Source organism: Budorcas taxicolor, chromosome 2 (genome assembly GCF_023091745.1).
Source record: "Budorcas taxicolor isolate Tak-1 chromosome 2, Takin1.1, whole genome shotgun sequence".
NCBI classification, from domain to species: Eukaryota; Metazoa; Chordata; class Mammalia; order Artiodactyla; family Bovidae; genus Budorcas; species Budorcas taxicolor.
Window position 1 is genome coordinate 79,423,261 of NC_068911.1, and position 26,040 is coordinate 79,449,300.

At 33.4% G+C, this 26,040-nt stretch overlaps 1 protein-coding gene across 1 annotated transcript in view; it reads right to left on the reverse strand.

Annotated features, from left to right (window-relative positions):
• Positions 1-26,040, reverse strand: part of PSMD14 (proteasome 26S subunit, non-ATPase 14) — a 104,136-nt gene that overhangs the window by 35,493 nt on the left and 42,603 nt on the right. Inside the window, exons 4-7 of the mRNA XM_052662012.1 lie at positions 8,173-8,244; positions 7,826-7,945; positions 5,757-5,827; positions 4,630-4,780 (exon numbers count right to left, since the gene is read on the reverse strand). Of these exons, the coding sequence (XP_052517972.1) occupies positions 4,630-4,780; positions 5,757-5,827; positions 7,826-7,945; positions 8,173-8,244 (414 nt within the window). The remainder of the gene's footprint in view (positions 1-4,629; positions 4,781-5,756; positions 5,828-7,825; positions 7,946-8,172; positions 8,245-26,040) is intronic.

Consider the following 26,040-nt stretch of genomic DNA (forward strand, 5'->3'; position numbering starts at 1 on the left):
CTTACCCAAGGTCATGCTGTAAAGAAGAGTTAAAAACTGGATTCTAATGCAGACTTGACCCCAAAGCCTGCGTTCTTTACTTATTCTCAGCCTTTATGAAATATAATTTTTAATAACAAAAAAGTGCTAAAACAAAACTATTACTGAATAGTTTAAAATCTCTACCATCTTAAAACTAATAGAAAATTTCTTGGATAAGTAAACTATTTCCCCCCTTACCTTGAAAAAGATATAACCTTCTAGATATCTGAAAATGAAAAGTAAGCTATATTCATTCCCTAATTCTTTCCTCCTTTGTTTGTTTCTACTCTTCAAAGCCCTACCTTTTTTGTAAAACACTGATTAAAAAACAACAACAATAACTACTCATTTTATATTCTAATATACCTGTGAAAAAAGAATGAACAAAAGAACCACTTTGAATGGTATCATTTCTACGTTTTCCTCATAAAGTATAAGCTCCTTTTTTCTAAGTAACATCCTTAAAACTTGGTCCAAGCTTCATCTACTCTGTGCAGCTTACACTGATTTCTGCCTACATTTAATTTAATCTGCATTTACTATGTTTGCTACACAAGTACTACTTCATTGCATGTCAACACATAAAAGTTTCTAAGTAAGTATTGGTTGAATTATTTGTTACTAGCAACTAATTCAATACTTAGTTACAGAAACAAACCTGTATAGTATAGTTAGTTTGTATTGTATCAGTATGCAGTGTAGGATTACCAGCATATAATTGGCAGAATGTTACCTGACTCACTAGTGACACTAAACATGTATGACTTCTCAAAGAGGCTAAGACCATTTTTTATTTATTTCATACCCCAAAATCATTAGCAAATAAGCATATCAGGTACAGTTAAGAAGTATCTGATAATGAGTTGATCTGAAACCAGATAAACAGCACATTTTCAGAAGCCCATTGGATATTTCCAATCAAAGAAAACAGAAAATCTTCAAGAAAGTCCAGCCAGTGTGAAGATTTATTTGGGATAAAGGGGTTTCAGTGATTTTTTTTTATATGCTTTCAAAATAGAGAATAGATACAAAGATTGTTTGGAGTCAACAGGTAACATCTGAACATTTTATTGACAAGAATCCTGTCAAGAAAATTAGTTCTCAAAAAAAGTAGTAATAGTTGTAATCTAGTTTTGACTTTGCACAAAGTGACTGTTCTTTTGCCCTAATGAAGAAGTATAGTCATATTACAAGCTGAATTTACTTCTAAATTCATCGCTGGATCGAGTCCAGTTGTGGGCTGAATATACAGGATAACAAAACATTAAGCAAGAGGCTGCCACCATGCCTCTTGAAAACTGAAGTTTAAAACATTTTCATATGTGTTTTCATTATAAGTAAACTAAAAGAGAATCCTAAAAGCTATTTCACTGGTAAATTTAGAGAAGAACTCACTGGTAATTGCTATAAGGTTACATTCCATTTAAATTACAAATGTTATTATCACTGATTTTTCACCTGTATCATTTTAAAATACTTATAGGCTTATATAATATACAGAGATATGGATTATTTATCATATAGTACATTTTATTGTTTATGCTGGTTAGGGATGTCACAAAAGCTGACAGACACGAGTCTGCCTAAATTGTTTTTAATTAATAGAAAAATACTATATCAGAAAATCAATTAATATATAATATCTACTAAAAATAGCACATAGAACTATTGAGAACTCTGAGAAAATGTACAGTTCCTTCCTCTGACTTCTGCTGAAGAGAATGACATCTACCAATGTAAGTTAAGAAAAGGCCCTGCAATGACTTTGGTACTGATTTTCCATTTCCAAGTGATTCTAATTGCATTGTTCATATTAAAGAGTCAGTAAACAGCTTGAGTTCTTTACTTTTATAGACCTAGATTCTTATTCTTATTCTGCTGCTTATTACATAATAGGATGATCTGGGACAAAGTGATCTCTCTGACTATAAATTTTTTTACTCTTATTGACAAACAGAATAATAGAGTCTATTTCCAGAATTACCAAAAAGAACAAATGAGTTAAGTTCATACAGTTATTACCACAATACCTGGCACACAGCAAGAAATTCATATACAGTCAAGTTAAGGAAAAAAGTGAAATAATAAAAGGAAAACAAACTTTATGGATTGAGATTACAAAGAAAGAATCCTAATCACTCAAATTCAGGCGGATAATACGAGGACTTACAAAAATGAAAAGATAAAAATATACAGGAAAGAAGTATTAAAAGAACAGAGACCCAATTTAAATCATTTATACATAGACTGTCATTTTTTAACTCTTGATCTAATCATTTTAACAGCTTTGCTAAATCATGTACAGAGATTGAGAAGGGCGAGTCCTATGTTATTATTCTTTTCTTTTAAAAGTTTATACTCTTAAATTTAATGATTTAACTAGAACACTCTGGCCATGGATTTACTAAAACTTAATTTAATTCATAGTTTAGAGACATTGAGAGAACTATAAATGATAACCAAACTCAGGTACCTTATAAATGAAGTTAAATTATTGACAAAGAACTAGATCCTTATTTGAGGTAATATAATTGCATGAATATGTATGTTAGGTACAATAAGTGAGGTCAATCAATGATAGATGCTTATACTAATTTTTTTCCAAAAATATTTTTTCAAGATGTATAAAACTAGACAGTGATACATGTAATTCCATAGTTTTTGATATATATTTTAAAATACTACATTTTACCACATTATAACTGTCATGTGACACAAGTGTATTTTTTAATGAATGCACTCTTTTAACATGAATCATGCTTAATTAGAAACAAACACTGCAAACTCCACTATTATATAATACCTAAACTAGGTTTGGAAACTAAAACTGCCAGTTAAAATACCATAAACGATAACCAAAACACATATTCACTTACTTACATTCTATTTTTGAAAATGCTTTCTTTCACTGTATTTAACTTTATATTTTTCCTTTACAAACTAGCCACTATCATGAGTTAAGTATCATAAAAAGTCACACTAAAACTACAAAACAGAATTCTAATTATATTTAAATTTAAGTTTCAATTATTATTTGTAAGAGTTGTGGGGAGGGAATTTAATCAGATGGTTATATTTCTAAAATAATTATTACTTAAATGAGTTTATTATGGGTTACTTTTTTAAAAGGTATCTTAATTATCAGAGAATTAAACTTAAGAAATACTATACCATACTATAATTCATAAAACTAACAAAATTCAAGGATTTTCAATTCCTTTTATCTATATCAGTTAAAAAAACAACACATTTAGTAAAAAGAAAGTAAATAAACTGAAATACAGGTATATAGCAAGCCTCAGAAGTTATCCATTCAGATCTGCCTAGTATCAGTTTCTATTATTATTTTTGTGGCTAGTTTCTGCCTCTGAAAAGCTAAATCACATCTAATAATATCATGATTTAGAGAAAACCTCAATTTTTATTCATCATAGTAATATAATGTCAAAAAGTGTTCAACTTCAAATTCATGACAGCTAAAGGCTCCATGTTTTAACAGCCATATTTAGTTTGTTTGAGCTGGTGAGCAGATGTAAATGTAATCTGCATTACTATCAAACTCCAGGTCTGATAGATAGCAAGCTAATATTTATTTTTAAGTGCTCCAAAAATTATTTGTAAAAGCTGCATAAAAAGGATTCCATAAATGTATTGTGATTTTATTTTAACAATTATTCTACACTACAATGGAAGTACATGCTCAAACAAGACACCTCAGCAGTATTTTAAAGCAGTAACCACCTAGCCAATTTCTGTATGTTCTGTAGTTTTTCTAATCCACTCTCCCTGTGGTTGAGCAAAATCGAATTGCCTCTCACATTTGCAGACAGCTCTGTGAAGGTGATAATAGAGCTGCTCCCTGCTGTCATGAGGCAGGAAATAGGAAAATGGCATATGGGGCTAGTAAGAAAGAAAAAGATGGAAAAAAAAAGAGAAAAGAACGAACGAACAAAAAAAAGAAGGAAAAAAGAAAATAAAGAAGGAAAAAAGAACTAAACAAGAACAAAAGATTTCAACAAGAACAAATATAACCCAATATGCTTTGCAAGTTAATCTCTTTTCAGAATCATTTAGCATATCTAATCATTCATCTCTGTCCTCACTCCAAAAATGCAAACGGTTGATACCAAGTGTTTGGGACAAGTCTTCATTGTCTAAAATATTTGGAACATACAACTCCAGAATATGCCCTGTACAATGTCTGCAAAACGGAGCTTTTTAACTAGATTTGGTAAACACTGTGCCAATCCCAAATTTACCATTTTAAAATAAAAGGTAGAGAAATGTTTATGAAAATATTAATAAATTGTGAAAAGCAGGCTTTCAGTATGATTTAACATTCTTAAATCTATGAAATAAAATTATTTAAAGATAAAAATGTATGATTAGACTGATTAAAGAAGAAACAAATCTCTAAACAGTTAAACTGCTAATAATAATACCAAGACACATTTATTGACTTATAAGTTTTTTGGTTGTTTTTTTAAGTAAAGAGACCAGGGTTTCAGTGTGTAATTAAGAAAAGCTTTAAACAAAATAGACTTTTATTTAATGTATCTGTAAACAGAATGTGGCAGGAGATGCTAATAAAGACAGAATCCACTCTACCTTTCCTTTTACACTCTGAATGGGATCCACAACCACTGCCACAGCTCTCTCCGACAAGGCTTCAAAGCTCTGCTGAGTGTTGATATCCACACCAGAAAGCCAACAACCAAAGCCAGGGTGACTGTGATACCAACCAACAACCATCTCAGGCCTGAAACAAAGAGGGCATTTAGCCGTTCAGAATAGACCAAGTATTACATTTATGATATGAAAAGAAACAACACACTAACAGGGTATAAATTAAGAAGAGATGAAAAACACACAGGTGTGAAAAAACACCATTAGAAACACTGAAATCATACACCATATTACCCAGAAAACATGGAAATGAATAAGTGTGACAAAAGAGTGCTATCATTAAGAGATGCACATTAGCAGTGGTAGATAAGGCTTTCAGTTTTTCACCTTGTTACCACACTTTCTCAGAGCCAGTTTTTACCCTTTCAGCATTCAAGTAAATATCTACTCTTTAACTCCTTAGCTCTGGGAGTTGAATTTTTCAGGCAGAGTACATTTTTAACAATGGACACCAGGATCCACTGTTGTGAAAGGATTAAATATCAATTAAACCAGCAAGAGAACTAGGAACTCAGTCAAAAACCAATTTGCACTGTTCTGCCCAGCTGCTGAGCCTTTTGCTAACATTAATTTTGAAGTTTTTTCCACAGTACAAGAATTTGAGCAAGAGAATGACAACTATTGAGAGATTTAATCTGGGGTAAAAAACCTGAACAATATTTGAATTCTACTTTCCCTGTCTGTAAAACTTGATATGACTACAAATATAATTCAATATTCAGAATTTTATTTAGCTGCAACTCTTGAATTTTGGAACATACAAGCTCTTTCAATTATAAGTGACTAGAGAGTAACTCCATATGCTAAACAGAGGGAAGTTACAGTCCAAGTTTACTATGTAATGGCTGAGAATTTTAACATGAGGCATTTTTCTGACTGGCAAATTTCTTTGATTCTACAGGAAAGAGACACTAGATAGGTAACACTATCACATTAACAACATAGTTTTTTTTTCCCTAAGAATGATATTCATAAACATCTAAAATTCTGAGACATATTGCTTAAAATATTTCCCATTATTCCATTATATGATCACTTGAAATATTCACCTTCCTGTCTGCTTCAACATATCCAACATTTTAGCTTGGAACACTGGATCAACTGCCTCCACACTGACGCCCTGGTTTAGGAAGAAAATAAAAATGATTAGCTTCTACAACAATGAAAAAAAATTGTATTACAAGATAATGAACAAAAAGCTACTGCCAAGAAACCTATGTACATTTGGAGACACCAAAATAATTTAATAGATTTTGATACCCATATTTGATACCCATGTCATTCAATTATAATCCATATATCAATAAAACTTTTTACATTGCCAAGTACCAAAAAATTGCCAAGTACCAAACTGCTGTTAATGAGTTAAGGTAATTTTTAGGATGTTTTATAAGCGTTTACAGTCATGACTAATGTGTACACACACAAATACACACCCACAAAAGAAATACCATATTAGTGAATCAATAACTTCTTATTTAGATCTATCTAGTCAAGCATACTTCCTAAAATCATCCTCTGATAACTGACAGGCAGTCTCTTCCATCTCATTCAAAGTTCTATGACTATTTGGCTATTGTTATAACCAACAGTTCAAGTCTTTTCCTTTTTTTTTTTTCTTCAGTATGTAAAGACCCTGGAAGGAAAATAATTTAACAATTTAAAGAGTTGTTTTAGCTTGGTTTTTTGGGTGGCTGAGCTGGGAGGGGAGGAAGTTCAGTGCTTTTATTAGGACTTCTTGGTAGATCAGGCAATTGGAAGGAAATACACACATTTGAAATATTACCTCAAATATAAAAAAAGCATTTTCAAAAAATTTCCCACATGAGACAATCTGTAACCAAGTCTTTTAAATGCTCCATTATTTTGCTAGTTCAATCAAAAGAAAATTTTAGGACATGTAAGAATTAAAGGCATTCATATCATCTCTCCAGTGATAGATTACTGCCATTATAGCTCCCTCAAGGCTTCCCTCTAACATCAGGAATTTAAGTCTAATCTACTTAAACAAACCAGTTAACATAAGCACTTCTTCCCACCAAAACAAACAGTATTTTGAATTCTAATTGAGAGTGCATCCTCAAGAACAGGGGTATGCAATCTGCTGCCTACAGGCTAAGAATGTTTTTCTACATTTTTAAAGGGTGGTTTAAAAAAAAAAAAACAAGAATATGAGACAGAGACATATGTCTTTACAGAAAAAGTTTGCTAACTCTTGGGCTAGAAGAGAAACTTTCCAATTCTACTACGCAGAGTGAACACAGAGATCAAATATTCTATTTTATATGATCAAACAAACATTTACAAGGAAATAAAGGATATTAAAACTTAAGAACCTTTTACTATAACAGATATAGACATTAGGACATTCATCAGATAAATATACATATTTTCTTAGGCAAATGGATGAGAAGAATATGTGTGTTATTTTTTGGAAGGTCAGTAAATGGTTATTGCTTTTGGCCAGTTTTTAAAAATCTAAATACACACCTATCTATAAGCCCAATGCATTAAACAAAACAGGAAAAAAAAAAAACACAAGAAAAAAACTCCCATGGGTAGATGGGTAGAGGACTTTCACAATCAGTATGCCGTATGTTAGTCTATGACAAATTACCACACCCAGGCAAAAAGAACTAAAGTCTGTCATGGTTTCTGTTTTTTTTTAACTTAACATTTTGAATAGGAAAAGCTTAAGTCATTTATCACCATATATAGAACATTTTTAAATGGGTGCTATTTCAAAACAAAACAAAACATGAGGACTAGACAATGTACATGAATTAAAACTTTAATTGAGTCTCTGAAATCTTTTGAACCAAGTATTCAAACTAATATCCTACTGTATTAAAATAACTAACATAAATCCAGTACACTATGCTAGTTACAGCTGAAAGAACAAGTAAAGGGATTAAACATTAGCATCAGTCTATAGACCTATAGGGAATTCATAATTCATCTAAAAGATTTAACTCAGTACAGTCTAAAAATTATTGTTATTAATCTTTTATAATCAATTTTTCTATCAAGAAAATAACAATATGATAAGAGTTATTTTGCATAGGAAAAGAAAAAAGAAACACATTTACTTGCAGCAGGCAACCATAAAAGTACTCACTGTTCCTGATTGTGGCATAGCAAACACATCAATCACTCTGACGGTGTAATCATCCACAAATTCTCCAAGCATAAGACCCATAACTTCCATTGGAACTCCAGCTCGACCATGTTTTAACATCTGTAAAGAGGACGATACACAGACACAAAGCCCTTGAGATCTTCAAACACCCCTCCTTTTAATTAATAACCTAATTGTATTTCAGTGAAAATAAAACCATTCTATTTTATACATGCACCTAAAACAAGTTTATGTATGAGAGGGTTAACATGAAAAATATTTCAATGTAAAAGACACAGAGAAAGCAGCAGAGCTCAGTAAAACCAGTAACTCCATTCAACACTCACTTTTAACAGTGCCAGGGAAGAGATATAGACTTGTTCTGCTGTGTCCACTGCAGGAGCATCTGTAGGTGGCCCCTAGAAACAAGCAGAGACATCATTATAAACACAGAGAAGTTATGAGTTCAAAATTAAAGTCCCACATTATTTAAACATGATTATTTTTAAAGACTTTAGAGAAAACATGTTAAGTATCCTTTTATTCAGCTACAACATAAACAATCAAAACAAGCTTGTAAATATCAAACCTGTAGAAAATATCAAACTTAGCATTCAGGCAAGTTTCCAGTGGATGTAATGCATGAATCTTTTCGCAATGCTAGCTCACCCCCACTACAAAATAGATAACAATGCACCAATTAGCTATGTCTCTTACCTCAATGTGAATGTAAACTACTGTTGGACTAGCATGATTAACTGAAGAACCAACACAAACAATAAATTCTGTGAGCATGATTTTCAGCTAAAGACAGCATGTAGATTGGGGCTTTGGGATCTCTGCCGATACTTCGGTATGGGGATGAAGTAGTGCGGGCAGAGAAGACTTCTAATCCCTAGGTGAAAGAGCTGTGAAAACAACATGCTCTGCGCTTCACCTGAAGTTGTTCCCTTCCCCTACACAACATCAAATTTAACACAAGTGGCCCAGATGTGAGCAAACTGGCTGAGACTGGTGTAGCCAATGGAAAAGACTTCCAAATCCTAACAACTACCTTTAAAGAAAACATTACTATTAATCTTACTACAGCCTAAGAAGATATTATGTTTCTCCATGAAGATTGTCTTCTTCATCAAAAGCACCAAATCTTTTTACTATAACATTCTGCTGCTCAAAGTAATTTACATATAGTTCTTACCCTCAATATGACTACAGTCTTATAAAATTAATTCTGACCCAATTAGTGCATATAGAAAGCTTGTTTTTTTAATACTGAGGATTCTGGGAAAATAAAATGACATGTACTTTTAACTGCCAGGTCCTGTTTTGCTTAAAGTCCCCTTTCCTTAATAATAACTGTTATAAATTATATAATGAATATGTTAGTTATCTAAACTATAAGTCAGTGCTTTAACTTGCTTTTATGGACTTGATTGCTAAAATTAAACAATTGCTTTACTCATTACATTTCACACTTATAGGTCTCTGTGTACTTTATGCTTCTTCTTGTCTATTTATATGCCAAATTCTGTGATTTTCTGTTTTGTTTTGTTTAAAAGCTTGCAATATTTACTGGAAGCACTGAGTATAAAAAGTTCCAGAATAAGTTTTCTCTAAATATAAGCAACACATACAAAAATTACCTCTATTTGCTTATATCAAAAGTGGTGAGAAAAATAAAATCTTTCAAATATTATGTTTAAAAATAAATACATTTTTAAAAATACCAAATTCTTCAATCTATTATCACCTAATGCAGCTTTACTGCTTGCCTTTCAAATAGTTATGAAAACTCTAAGGTAAACTAAAGTGCTATAATGCCAAAACATTTGTTGAGGTCATCATATAAAACATGATAATTTTATTGATATGACCATTTTATTCATCTAAGAAAGTTAAGAAAGTTTAAGAAAAAAGAGAAGATAGTAGTAAATTAGTCATCACAAGAAGTTTTGGGAGAAATAATACTTTAAGGTCAGGATAATGAACATTATATTTATAAAAATTATTTTCTGATTCAGAGTAACTTAAAAAATGCTCACAGCAAAAGAATTTAAACTGGTATTTAGGTTATAGTTATTAATATAGCCTTTCTCAATTTGCCAGAAAATACTTACTAAGAAAAAGAAAAATAGGGAAATAAAACATCACATCATCACCAAAATGCACTGCCGACAAAATTCAGAAACTATTTCTACTGTCAATGAAAGAACACTGTTCTGTTCAATAGTATATAATATCCAGTACCTAGAGAAGTGCCTGGCACATGGAACTCAGTAAGAAATGGTTGGGAAAAAACAAAAGAATGAACAAATTAAGGTAGTACCAAGTCAAAAGAACAGAAAGGAAAAATACCCAAGAGTTACCCTGGGCGTGAGAATAAGCCATATGAAGTACATGTAAAGATCCTTAGCGTCTCTCTATGGTCTTCTGATTCAGAAACATACTAACCAAAAACCAGGCAGCTGGTTTCTCTATTGTACAGGTGTTGTGTTTTGAGACTGCAGCCAGTGATATTTTCTACTGCCCCCTCCACTGCTATTCTGTTTCTTGCTCTAGTTAGAATAAATTGCCCCCAAAACAATTTGGCAAGACACTGCCTATGTAACAGATGTGTTAAGGACCTCCAGTGGCAGAGAGTATCTGCTATCATTTTTCTATCGTTATGCTGACTTGTTCGGAATAGCACACAACCAGGAAATGAAGGTGAAGAAAACCCCATTAAGGACTCTGGAAACTAAGCTAAGACAATTATGTAAGAGCCAGTACAGCTGTAGGTCAAAGATGACCTGAGATGAGAAAAATGTGGAGCTATGGACAACTTACCTACATTGCCTTTCGGCAAATACTCATGAGGAATACCATTCAGACAATTTAAGGAGAGGAAAGTCATTTAAAAGTAGGAATCATAAACAAATTTCTAGAAAACTGTTTAGCATCAGTAGATTAAACATGATTTCTTATCTTTGGAATAGAATATTGTAGGACAGACCAAGGTTAAAGCATGAAAAATAATGCAGAATTAAAATTACACTGGAGGAAACAAGGATACAAATAACACTATCACACATTTAATACAAACTTTACAAAATGTCTTAGAATGTAGAGTAAAAAGTTAGAGATGAAAACTATCAGAAACATAATGATACTTAAAGAGAAAGTAAGGAGACACAAGCTATGAAATACAGTTGATCTTAAGGAGAAAATAAGAAATGGAAAGCATCAATTCAGACAAAGCAAAAGAAAAATTTCTTGAATTAAAAAAAACCCCTCAACTTTTGTACTACTAGATATCAATGGCAATAAAAAATGAAGAAAACTGTTTGTAAAATTTTAGGTAAATCTTAACTGCATAGATAAAGCATAATTTCTAAAACCATATAAATAGGAAAACTCAATAACCTGAAGAAAAAAATGCAACTCAGGTTGACTTTGCATTTCTTTGCAACATTAAATGGCATAGTTTCAGACTTTTAAGAGAGAAACCCTGTGAAGTCAAATACATTATACTTGGTCAAAAAAAAAAAAAAGTCTGAAAGCCTACAAATATATTACTAAATATACAAGGACTCAGAAAATGATTCCAGTAATCTTCCTTCAAAGAACTTCTTGAAAATGATCCAGTTGAGACCCCACAAATCAAAATTAGAAAGTGAAAAATGGAAAAACAATTATATAAACATTATATAAAACATTATATAAAACAATCTGTTAAGACTAGTGAAAGACAGTTAAAAACAGAGACAGACCTAAATAATATAAATAACCAGGGTTCAAAACTACAGATATTGCCCAATAACTATATAGAGCAATGGAGAGAAATAAAGTATACAAAACTCTATCTGACACACAGAAGGGGAAAAAAGAGATTTGTGTTGACTTAGACTAGTATATCGGAGAAGGCAATGGCACCCCACTCCAGTACTCTTGCCTGGAAAATCCCATGGATGGAGGAGCCTGGTGGGCTGCAGTCCATGGGGTTGCTAAGAGTCGGACACGACTGAGCAACTTCACTTTCACTTTTCACTTTCATGCATTGGAGAAGGAAATGGCAACCCACTCCAGTGTTCTTGCCTGGAGAATCCCAGGGACGGGGGAGCCTAGGGGGCTGCCGTCTATGGGGTCGCACAGAGTCGGACACGACTGAAGTGACTTAGCAGCAGCAGCAGCAGACTAGTATATAAATATGGATTTAACAGTCTTTTGAACAACTTTAAAATAACCATGATAACCATTAAAGTTGATTATAGACCTTACCAAACCACTGGAGAAGAAAAAGCTAAGACAAACTGACAATAAAAATCAGAGTACCAAGAAGGAAACAAAACAAAAATAGCAAACAACCTAAATTAAGACCAAATATATTGGTAATGAAAAAATATAAATGAAGTAAAGTCTCTTGTAAAAGTCTCTCATGTGTGATTTAAAATGGAAATTCATGTATATGTTTCTTTTTATAAAACAAGCCACAATGGCCACTGTGTTTTACCCACCTTGCTTTTCTTCAGGGATGAATTACATCATTAGATTTCCTAGTAGTAAATCACCTTTATATTTCCAGGATAAATTGTTCAAGTTTTATTTATTATTATGTTAACATTTTAAAATATATTTATTTATATTATTTTATATATATTATTTTTACGTAAGTTAGACTGACCAGGCATTTTACTTTTTCTGTTAAATTTATCAGGTTTTGATATCACTATACTCAATTTATTAAATGTTTGGAAAGTTTACAACTTCCCATTTTCTATGTTTTAATAAAATGTATACTAAATTATCTATGTCTTAAAATTTAAATTTGGACAAGCTCATTAATAAAATATTTAGCTCTGAAGCTGATTTTAGAGCTTATTTTTATGAAAGTTCCAGTGGTATTAATAAATTCAGGTTACCTGTCTTGAAACTAGATGGACTATTATATTGTTCCACAAAGTTTCATTTCATTTAGGTTCAATGTTATCCCCACAGAATCAGTCTATTTTATCTCTTTTTTAAAACTGTCCAATATGGATAACATTTCACATTAAATTTCTTTCTCCATATCACATTACTACTACCCAGAGAACTGATTTACATTTAAAAACAAATCCAATCATAACCAAAACCATGATAAAAATATTGGTTAAGGGAACACTTCCTAATTCATTCTGTGAGGTCAACACTACCCCAATACCAAAACCAGACAAAACCACTACAAGATAAGAAAACTACAGACAGACCAGTATCTCTTATAAACATTAGTGAAAACATCCTTAACAAAATACTAATAGAACACAGGAGCATATTCAAAAGACTATCTATATACATGACTGAGTGGGATTAAAACGTGCAATGCAGGGATGGTTCAACAAACAGAAACTGGCCAATGTAATATATCACATTAAGCAAATGAAGGGGGGGGATAAATGATCATTTCTATACAGAAAAAGCATCTGACAAAATTCAACACTCTTTCATGATAAAAACACTTGACAAACTAGGTACAGAAGAAAACTACCTCAACACAATAAAAGTCATAGATGAAAAATCCACAGTGAACATAATGTCCCATGTTAGTGAAAAATTGAAAACTCTTCCTCCAAGGTGAGGAACAAGGCAAAGATGCCTGCTTTCACCCTTGCTTCACTGGTGGCTCCATCAGTAAAGAGTTGGCCTGCAATGAAGGAGACATGGGTTTGATCCCTGTGTCAGGAAGATCCCCTGGAGAATGGAATGACAGCCCACTCCTGTATGCTTGCCTGGGAAATCCCATGGACAGAGGAACCTGATGGGCTACATACAGTCCATGGGGCTGTAAGAGTTGGACATGACTTAGCAACTAAACCACCACCACCACTTAACGTAGTACTGGAAGTTCTAGTGAGAGCAATTAGGCAAGAAAAAAAAAGTAAAAGGCAAGCAAACTAGAAAGGAAAAACTAAAATTATCTATTTGAGATAATATAATCTTATACATAGAAAATCCTGCAAGTATGTTAGTTACTCAGTCATTTCTGACTCTTTGCCACCCCATGGAGCCAGCAGGCTTCTCTGTCCATGGAATTCTTCAGGCAAGAATACTTGAGTTGAGCTGCCATTCCCTGAAAACTCCACCAAAAAACCCCTGAAGTCTCCATGAAAAGGATATTAGATCTAATAGGTAAATTCAGTAAAGTTAGCAGGATACAAAGTCAACACTAAAAAACACTGCATTTCATTAACAAATAATGAACAATCTGAAAAATAAATTATAAAAATAATTTCATTTACAATGTCATAAAAAAGAATGAGATACTTAGGAATTAAGTTAACCAAGGAAATGAAAGACCTGTACAATGAAAACCACATATACTACTGCAAGAAATTAGAGAAGATATAAATAAATGGAAACACATCCCATGTTCATGGACTGGAAAATTTAATATTGTTAAAATGTCAAGACTACTCAAAGTGATCTACAGATTCAAAGCAATCTGTCAAAATTTCAATGAAAAATTTTGCAGAAACAGAATACCTATTCTAAAATCATATGAAATCTCAAGGGACCCTGAAGAGCCAAACAATCTTCAAAAGAAAACAAAATTAATAGACTCACACTTTCTGATTTCAAAATTACTACAAAGACAGTAAAAAAACAAAATACAGTACTACACATAGGGACAGACATAAAAACCAGTGGAACTGAACAGAGAGAAAAAAATAAACCCTGGTGTATACAGTCAAATGATTTTTAACAAGAATGCCAAGGATGCCAAAACAATAACTGTAAATTATATATCCGAAATACAAAGAGAACTCCTGAAACAACAAAAAACCTGATTAAAAATGGGCAAAGAACTTGAACAGATATATCTCCAAAGAAGATATATATGAAATACCACCTATTAGTATGGCTACTAACAAAACACACACACAAAAAACAGGAAACAAGTACTGGTGAGAATGTGAATAAACAGAAAACCTTGCGACCGTTGGTGGGAATACAAAATAGGACAGCCACTGTGAAAAACAGCATGGTAGTTTCTCAAAAATTAAAAGCAGAATACTGTAAGATCTGGTAATTCTGTATCTGGGTATATAACATGCCAAAAATGAAGGCAGGTTCTCAAAAAGATGTCTGTACACCAGTGCTCACAGCAACATTATTCACAAGAGCTAAAGAGCGAAAGCTAGCCAAATGTCCACCAATGAATGAATGGATAAGCAAAATGTGGTATACACACACGGTGGAATATTACTCAGTCTTTAAAAAGAAATTCTGCAATATGCTACAATATGGGTGAACTTTGAAGAAGTTATTTTAAGTGAAATAAGCCAATCAAAAATGACAAGGACTATATGATTCTACTTACATATTGAAGTACTTACACAGAGCAGTCAAAATCATAAAGACAGACAACATAATGATAGCTATTAGGGGCTACAGGAAGAGGAGTATGGAAAATTAATGTTTATTGATGGATATTTTAGTTTAAACCAGTTAATTAATTAGAGCTAGGCAAGGAAACATTCTGGGTACAAACTCAACTGAACAAATAAAACAATATAAAACTGACAATATAACATAAAATTGCTGAATATACACATACACTGGAAGCACTGTGAGTTCAATTCAAGACCACTCCAAAAAAGTAAATGTTGCAATAATTCAAGCCATATAAATATTCTGGTTTTCAAGTACATATAAAAGTTATGTTTATACTATACTGTAGTCTGTTAAGTGTGCAATAGCACTGTGTTTAAAAAAATGTACATACTTTAATTTAAAAATACTTTATTGCAAAAAAATGTTAACCGTCATCTCAGGCTTCAGTGAATCATAATCTTTTTGCTGGTGGAGGGTTTGAAATATTGAGAACTACCTGAACATGACATACAGACATGAAGTAAATAAATGCTGTTAGAAAAACAGCACAATAGACGTTCTCAATGAAGGGTTACCACAAATGCTCAATTTGTGGAAAAAAAAATTATCTGCAAGGACAATAAAGTGAAACTAGGTAAAATGAGGTATGCCTCCACTAAAAAAGAAAAAACCTTGAAAAAATAGTTGCCACATTTATAACAAGTCAATATCCAAGTTAACAAAAAACTAAAATCTTACCGGAAAATTGGGCAAAGAATATAAAGCAACTAATTACATAAGAAATAATGAAATAAATATGAAAAATGTTCAACCTCACTAGTTGACCTCCTTTAATTAAGAAATGCCAATTAACACATTAAGACATTGTTGTTCCTGTTGTTCCTATCAAACAAGCTTTACAATGCCCAATTTTGGAGCAGGTATGATAAAAGACACACTCTCAGCACTATTGGTGGGAAACTGAATTAGTACAATCTATCAGAAAAGCAACTGAGCAATGTACATCAAGAGCCTTCAGTTCAGTTCAGTTCAGTTCAGTTGCTCAGTCGTGTCCCACTCTTTGCGACCCCACGAATCGCAGCACGCCAGGCCTCCCTGTCCATCACCAACTCCCGGAGTTCACTCAGACTCATGTCCATCGAATCCATGATGCCATCCAGCCATCTCATCCTCGGTCGTCCCCTTCTCCTCCTGCCCCCAATCCCTCCCAGCATCAGAGTCTTTTCCAATGAGTCAACTCTTTGCATGAGGTGGCCAAAGTACTGGAGTTTCCACTTTAGCATCGTTCCTTCCAAAGAAATCCCAGGGCTGATCTCCTTCAGAATGGATCTCCTTGCAATCCAAGGGACTCTCAAGAGTCTTCTCCAACACCACAGTTCAAAAGCATCAATTCTCAAGAGCCTTACAACTAACTGCACAACTTTTTAACCTGCTTTTGCACTACTAGAAATTATTTAAGTAAATAAACAGAGATGTTGGCATGAACCAGAACATTCATGATAAACCTTTTAATAATGCAGATAAACCTAAGAACAAAATAATAACCAATAATTTAAAAATACTGTTTAAAACTCCTTTCTCTGTGATCTCAGATGACTCTAGCCATCTTAATTATCAATATTACCTTAAGTTAAAACTACCCTAGCCTGCTGCTATATTGAATGAATATTTTTAACTTACAATATTGAAGGAACTAATAAAAAGGAGTATGGCTGTTCAGTACATTCATTGGAGGCAGAATTCTGTCCCATCCTGGTGGCTCATGATAACAGAGGTAAATTACAAGCAATCACTCAAGCTTCTACATTTAACAATGCAAAGTACTTAAGAACATTGAAGGATGAGGTCTTTTTTTGACTGGCTTTGACTATATGTAAGGGATTCCACTTCAGAGTTCTTCACTCTCAGAATCTGTGCTACCAATATGGAAAAGTGACTTAATATCATAATATATAGGAAATATCCAAAAGAACTTCATAAAGCTTGGAAAAGAGAAGGTACAAAACAGCTATCTTCAAAGATATGAAGAGTTGTTAGACAAAGTTCAGACTAACAGCTCTTAAAGTGCAGTCCCTAAATCAGATACATCAGCACCACCTGGTAATTTGTTATAAATGCACATTCCTACTGAATCAGAAATTCTGGGAGGAAAGTCCAGAAATCTTGGTTTTTAGAAAGCCCTCCAGGTGATTCTGATGCCTGCTAAAACTTGAGAACCACTGACTTAGACCACATAGTTTGTAGAACTACAGGTAAATGGAATGAAGCTTATGGGGAGACTGAACTTGGGCTCCATATAAGAAAAAGCTTCTACTGGTCCAAACTATCTAAAGAGTTCCAGTTAATGAGTTCCCTGTAATTGCAGTTATTCAAACATAATTGATTCAAGTGGGGAAAATGTTACAGAGGGGTTCAAATATTTGATGACTAATTAAATATTTGGGGGGTTTGTTTCTAACTTAGTATACTACCAATTATCATATTTTTTTCCAAGGGAGCCATCTCAAATTCAACATCTTCAAAAATCAAACTTATAATTGTTTCTCTACAAACTAACCTTCCCAACTTATTTTAATCTTAAGTCTCAAACTAGAAACCTAGGCAAAATTTTCACTGACTCTCCTTCAGTCCTTATAGTCAATACATCACCAAGTTTTATCAATTCTTTTGTTATTCTGCAGTATGACAGAGATATATTTTTAAATATTCATTTTTGGGAAAACAGTTTCAAGAAAATATCATCCATAATAGTTCATTCCTAGTTACGTAAGTCTAGGATATCATGAATATCCACTCTACCCCTCAAATTCATGTCTAAGAAAAATCCTGGAGTGGAAAAAAATCTGTTTATCTTTGTTTAACCTGAAGTTTTCCAATTCATTCCATGGTCCACATGGTCCTCTCAGAGAAAATCTGGACTTTCCTTTTCAGGCTGTGAAACAATTTCTCATTTTCTCAAATGTGAGGCAGAGGTCAAGCTCAGGTTCCAAATAATATTTAAGTATTTACCATGGGTCTAGCACTAAAGCTTCAAGAAGCTTATATTGTAGTTGGAAAGACAGATTAAACTCACATTGGCAGAGATTATCAGAAATAAAATGCAATTTTTGACTTGTAGCAATGTGTTCTTTCCACTATAGCATACCATCCCATTTTCAGATGGCCAAATCTACTTATTCTGGAGGCTTAGTTCTTTTCCTTTGTTTACAATTTTAGAATACTCTGCCACCTGGAGCCATTTCTTATTAAAGAAAACAGAAACAAGTCTTGAGAATAAATAGATGTTCTTTCTACCTGAAAGTTAGTATGCCTACTGAGAACAGGGAACATCTCTGGGCTCCCCTTTATTTACTGAAATCTAGATGGACACAGGGGGCTTAGCAGAGCAAAAGGCACTACTGAATTTACTTATAACACAGTATGTAAAAGAATGAAACTAGATCACTTTCTAACACCGCACACAAAAATAAACTCAAAATGGATTAAAGATCTAAATGTAAGACCAGAAACTATAAAACTCCTAGAGGAGAACATAGGCAAAACACTCTCCGACATAAATCACAGCAGGATCTTCTATGATCCACCTCCCAGAATTCTGGAAATAAAAGCAAAAATAAACAAATGGGATCTAATTAAAATTAAAAGTTTCTGCACAACAAAGGAAACTATAAGCAAGGTGAAAAGACAGCCTTCTGAATGGGAGAAAATAATAGCAAATGAAGCAACCGACAAACAACTAATCTCAAAAATATACAAGCAACTTATGCAGCTCAATTCCAGAAAAATAAACGACCCAATCAAAAAATGGGCCAAAGAACTAAATAGACATTTCTCCAAAGAAGACATACGGATGGCTAACAAACACATGAAAAGATGCTCAACATCACTCATTACCAGAGAAATGCAAATCAAAACCACAATGAGGTACCACTTCACACCAGTCAGAATGTCTGTGATCCAAAAATCTGCAAGCAATAAATGCTGGAGAGGGTGTGGAGAAAAGGGAACCCTCCTACACTGTTGGTGGGAATGCAAACTAGTACAGCCACTATGGAGAACAGTGTGGAGATTCCTTAAAAAATTGCAAACAGAACTCCCTTATGACCCAGCAATCCCACTGCTGGGCATACACACCGAGGAAACCAGAATTGAAAGAGACACATGTACCCCAATGTTCATCGCAGCACTGTTTATAATAGCCAGGACATGGAAACAACCTAGATGTCCATCAGCAGATGAATGGATAAGAAAGCTGTGGTACATATACACAATGGAGTATTACTCAGCTGTTAAAAAGAATTCATTTGAATCAGTTCTGATGAGATGGATGAAACTGGAGCCGATTATACAGAGTGAAGTAAGCCAGAAAGAAAAACACCAATACAGTATACTAACACATATATATGGAATTTAGAAAGATGGCAATGACGACCCTGTATGCAAGACAGGAAAAAAGACACAGCTGTGTATAACGGACTTTTGGACTCAGAGGGAGAGGGAGAGGGTGGGATGATTTGGGAGAATGGCATTCTATCATGTATACTATCATGTAAGAATTGAATCGCCAGTCTATGTCTGACGCAGGATACAGCATGCTTGGGGCTGGTGCATGGGGATGACCCACAGAGATGTTATGGGGAGGGAGGTGGGAGGGGGGTTCATGTTTGGGAACACATGTAAGAATTAAAGATTTTAAAATTAAAAAAATAAAAAACTAAAAAACTAAATAAATAAATAAGAAAAAAAAACACAGTATGTACACTACCATGAAAACAAAAATATGCCTTTTTATTAAAACATATTGTAAGAAACAAGTCACACATAACATTTAGGGCTGTTTTTTTAATCACAGCATTACAAAGGGCTTCCCTGGTGGCTCAGATGGTAATGAATCTGCCTGCAATGCAAGAGACCCAGGTTCAAGCCCTGGATCAAGAAGATCCCCTATAGAAGGAAACTGCAACCCACTTCAGTATTCTTGCCTGGAAAACTCCATGGGCAGAGGAGCCTGGTGGGCTACAGTCCATGGGCTTGCAAAGAACCAGTCGCAACTGAGCAACCAACCCTTACACAAATGGTAGAAAAATAATAAAGCAAGCACAGTTCATAAACATACCACCTTATTCAAGGTAATATCACCTTATTCATATATATATATATGCCTACAAAATTACTTGAGTATTACTTTAATATATTTTAAAGAAGTGAGTAAATATACTCAACAAAATAGGACTCCAATTCTTACAGAAGTAGAGATATCAAGTAAGTTTTCAAGATACTTGAGGTGCTAGATGGCTATACCCTAGGCAAATACAGATATCCAGGTATAGCTCTATTTCAAGCATTAAATAACTGAAGGAAAAAACAGTGTGAGTTCAGGGATTCAAAGAGGAGAAATACACATGAAGTGGTAATGGGCAAGGAGGGACTTCTGGGATTGGGAAGTGCCATCCAGGAAAAGAGACATAGGATGGTTTTCATTCCTCAACCACAGAAAGTTTCCGAGTCCTTTTACCCCTATCCTCCTGTCTCAAATTTACAACCCTGTAACTTTAGTCAGAAACAAAAGATTTCACAATTAGAAACTGATACAAACTTTAATGTTAGATTTAAATCACCTGTTAGGTTATGTTTACGTTCAACTGAACATCATAGTGACCGCATATAATGACAAATTATGTATCTTCCATTCAAAGGATGAAAAATATCTGAATAAATGTACAGAATTTAAATTACTTCAATTATCTTTCACTTTACTGAGAATTTATTATATTTATAAAAAATTAGGCAAAATGCTGGCTAAAGTAAAAAAATGTTAAATGATATAAATGATACAATGATATAAATCAAATGAAAATCTTGGCCCCAATTTTTTTTGAATTTCAAAAATTGGCTTAGGATACTATTATTACAAAAATAAACAATGAAGAAAATGTTTCTTTCTGGTGCTTAATCAACAGCATAACTCTAAAACTGCCAACTTAGATGGTATGTGAACTATTTTACTCTGTTGACCTTATAACAACTCTCTAACCACCTAATAAACAAGTACAGAAAGTCGTTATTTTTTAAAGATTGAATATGATATAACAAACTTAAAGATGCTTTAAAAAACAACTATTAGAATTACTAAAGGCATTTTAATAACTAAAATGGTATTAAGCAAAAGAAAAAAACTAAATTGGTCTGTACTTCACACAACAAATACATACATAATTCACAACAGATAAGCAAAATAAGAAATATCTGAATATTCTACAACCTTATCGTCTATTGTTAAAACTTAAATGGATGCTAACAATTTGAAAATTGGAAAAAAACTAGAGAATGATTTAGTTACATACTGCTATAAAAAGACATGGAACTAAAATGCACATACCCCTCATACAAATAGAGCTTCCCTTGTGGCTCAGCTGGTTTAAAGAATCCACCTGCAATGCGGGAGACCTAGGTTCAGTCCCTGGGTTGGGAAGATCCCCTGGAGAAGGGAAAGGCTACCCGTTGCAGTATTCTGGCCTGGAGAATTCTATGGACTGTATAGTCCATGGGGTCGCAAAGAGTCAGACAAGACAGTGACTTTCACTTTCAATCATACAAATAAGAAATTGGAATAATTGCTTTTGCTGTATAAATCCATAATACTCAAATCCTACAGGCACAACATTAAAATCACTTTAAGTAAGCCTGACTCTTTTTTTGCCACTTCATTTTTTTAATTGAAGGACATTTGCTTTACAGAATTTTGTGGTTTTCTGTCATACATCAACAACAATCAGCCATAGGGACACCCATGTTCCCTCTCTCCTGAACCTCCCTCCCATCTTCCTCCTCATCCCACCTGACTTTTTAAAGTTAAGTTTGAATGAGGTAGGGTGAATTCATACCTTTAAACTGACTAAGAGTATAAGTCAGCTATCTAACAGAATTGCAAGGTAAAACAGGTAAGCCACAGGTACAACTAGTGTGACTGACCTTTTATACATACATGAAGATCTACCTGACCAGTGATATAATACCTATCAGGAACTCGACAAGGGCATCAAACTCTGTACAACTGAATTTTAATGTTATATTTTTATCTGTTTTGATATGGTACATTTAGTAAAACAAACCGTCATCCAGGTCCACAAATTTTAAATGTGGTTAAATTAAAAGAGACATGAGTTGTTTTTGTGGGACTTTCCCACCCGCCCTCATTAGGTTAAAATCTGATCCAGCATAAAAAGCCATGACTTTTCCTTGGGCAGCCCTTGTTGACTAAGTGCTTAAAAAAAAAAAATAGGCATTTACCATTATAACAGGATAAAAACTAACACTTCAAAGTGTTACCTACTCAGGCCTTTTAACAAATTTGTTAACACTCTTAGTTATATTACTCCACCTTTCTCTTAGTGTGAACTGGTATCAATTATTTAGCCAATTCTATAATGTTATTAAAATACCTGCTGATTAAACATGAACCAAAGTGTCACTTAAAAAGAAATGTAAAATAAGTAACATCACTGAATTGCAACAGTCCAAAAACATCTAAAAATATAAGTTACCTTGGGCAATGACGTAAAACATTTCTAGACTTATTTAAAAGCTGTTTTAGGATTAAAATATTATATGGATTTATTTATTTTTATAATGGCTATTTTAAAGTATATATTTGGTCCTGCATTACAGAATTATCTTTGAAGTCTGTTAAAATGTTTTTCAACAACAACAACAAAAACATTTTATTAACAAATGAAGGTGACTATTCTAAAAAATAAAATAAAACCTAAGCATATATTAAATAGCTGACAGGAAATAATTCTTAATTTCTGGCATTGCAATACAGCCCTTCACAAATTCCGTCAAAAATTTAAAAATTTGATGAAACCACCATCTTCAGTTTCCTCAGTTAAAAACCCCTAGGCAGGGGGTACCTGAACAGAAACGAAGAAAATTTAAACATATACAAATAACTACCACTGTACTGTTTATCTCTTACCGAGCAAGGTAAGAAAGAACCTTTTAATACTTTAATTTTGTGAGTATTAAACAACTAGTGTGAAAAACAAGCTGCATGTAAACTATTTCTACTGCCTGAGCTTCAATGACTAGCTGAGGCAACCTGTTATAGGAGGTGTTAATTGGCAATAGGAGTACAAGTCAGAAGCATGTTCCCCATAGTCCTAACCCAGCAAGGCTAGGTCATTAAAGTGGAAATGAATTCTTTCATGTCGACTTAACCCTTTCAATGCATGCTTTCAGCTGTTTTCTCTCAATTAATTTTAAAAACTTGTTACTTTTTAGAGTTAAAAAAAAATGTTCCAAAAAAAGGTCCTTTGGCTGACAGTTCCAATGTCTACATTATTCAGAAGAGAAGAACAGAGCAAGTTAATTGCATTGTAATACTGCAACGCTCCTCTCTGAAAAACATATAAACTAAACATATTTGCTTATTTTAACACTGAAAAAAGATATAGGATATAGTGTTTAAAATTAGCTCAGAACCATTTAGTCACATAGGGCTTTGATTTACAATTCTGTTTAAGATACATGGGCTATCTCATAATAACAACTTGGGACAGAGTAGTAATAATTTTTTAATTTCCACAATGTTCATACAAGAATCTCCATTATGAAAATGTTTTAAAACAGATATAAGTTAAACACCTTTCTAATTAAGTTTCATTATTCTGATAAGGTGCAGAGTCAAAGCATATCCTGATGACTGGTTGCCAAAAAGCCAAAATTCCTTTTATGGCATGATCTCAGAGGTTTCCAGATGGCACATTAATTCTTTAAAAAAAAAAAAAAAAAGACAAAAAGAAGGAAAGAAGAATAAGAATAGGAATGTTAAAATAATGATGCATTGCTTTTGAAATGCCATATGTATAAATACTAATATTCCCATATAATAAGCATTATAGCCATTTAAAACTCAATTACATAAATAATATTCTAAATATTATGATTAAAAAATTAACACACATATGCTACATCTTTCACCACTGAACAATCTTGGAGGTATTTTCCTCAATAAAAATATTATCAGAGTAAGAACTAAACACTAGTAAATCTATAATGCCTAAACTATGACTTGTGATAAATCAATAAAAAATTACCAGCATGACAAAAGAGACATAATTTCATCTACTGTTGTACAGTAGAGCTCTCAAGTAACTCTTAACCAACAATACACTTAACTAAAAACTTGATCAGCAAGGGCTGAGATAATAGTAGGCAACTTAATGGTTTGAAGATGTCAAAAAATGAGAATTATACATGCTATATTCCTATATCCTAATATTTATTCTTTTCCTCCCTTTTATCATTCATCTCCTTCTTTCAAGTCTTTTCATCATTGACAAACTCAGTTCCTGCCTCTCTGGAAACTGACATTTTCCCTTACGTCCACTGAGCTCCTCCAATATAGAAAACCTAAGGAACTATACTGGAGTCAATATTTTGAGAATATGAAAATTTCAGTGGGGAACAGGCAGTGGGGTGAGGCAAGGCAGCAGTCGGGGAAAAGGGAAGATAACACCATTATTTGTTTATAAAGACACCTGATCAAGTAACACAGGGACTGGTGGCCTAGCGAATAATACCCAACTGTGACATTTCTCTTTAAGACCACTCCTGATACTCACTTTGAAACAGTTTTCACCTACTTAAAAATGTGTGTGTAAAATATGCCATAAGCACCAACCACTTTAGCCATTTATGAAATTCGTCTTATTAGAACAGGGACCAACTGTCTCCCATCCTGGGTGACTTTCACTCTGCCCCATAGCAATGAGGAAGGAACAAGTACAATGCTTAACTACCTCTGTTATAAAGAAGCAAAATTCATAGAGAACTGCTTAGTTAAACTTTTAATTTCCACAATGACCATACAAGAATCCCTATTATGAAAATGTTTTGAAACATATATGAGTTAAACACCTTTGTAATTAAGTTTCATTATTTTGATAGAGTGCACTGTCAAAGCATATCCTGATGACTGATTGCTAAAAAGCCAAAATTCCTTTTATGGCATGATCTCAGAAGCTATAACTTCACATGTTTAGGAGTGGCTAAAACATGCTATCTTTTATAACTGGACATAGGGTCCCAGAATCAAGAAGAATCTCAAAAGTCCTACAACAGAGCATTAAGGTATTAGAACTGTTCCAAAACAGACCCTACAATTGGCTTTGACTTTAAAGCTTTTATAAGCGCTAATGGCCCTTTTTCCTTTTATACTATTCAACTATTTATGTATTTAAATTACAAAACATGTAAAATATAGCCAGCCACAAACAAACTGGTTATTTCGGGAAGCATTCATAATTAAGTAGCTGCTCATCTTCTATAGTATGCAAAGTCATGTATGGAATGTTATACACACATACAAAGAGTGCATGTTTTATTTATTTACTCAACCACCACAGACCTGAGAGCCCAATGCCATGTACTGGTTATACAAAGGTAAACAGGTCCCTGCCCTTAAAAGGTTTACAAACCAGAAGGCAGGCAAGAAAAACTATAAAAGCACCACAAAAGCATATATTGTGGATACAGAAGTCAGAGATCAATGCAAGTTCAATCCCTGGGTCAAGAAGATCCCTTGGAGAAGGGCATGGCAACCCATTCCAGTATTCTTGCCTGGAGAATCCCATGGACAGAATAGCTTGGTGGGCTACAGTCCGTAGGGTCACAAAGAGTGGGACTCAACTGAAGTGACTTAGCACACACACACGGATGCCCTGAATAGGTTTACAAACCAGAAGGCAAGCAAGAAAAACTATAAAAGCACCACACAAGCATATATAGTGGACACAGAAGTCAGAGTTATGTCCTTGATACAATCTTCCCTTATGCTAAGAACTGAAAAATATGTAGAACTT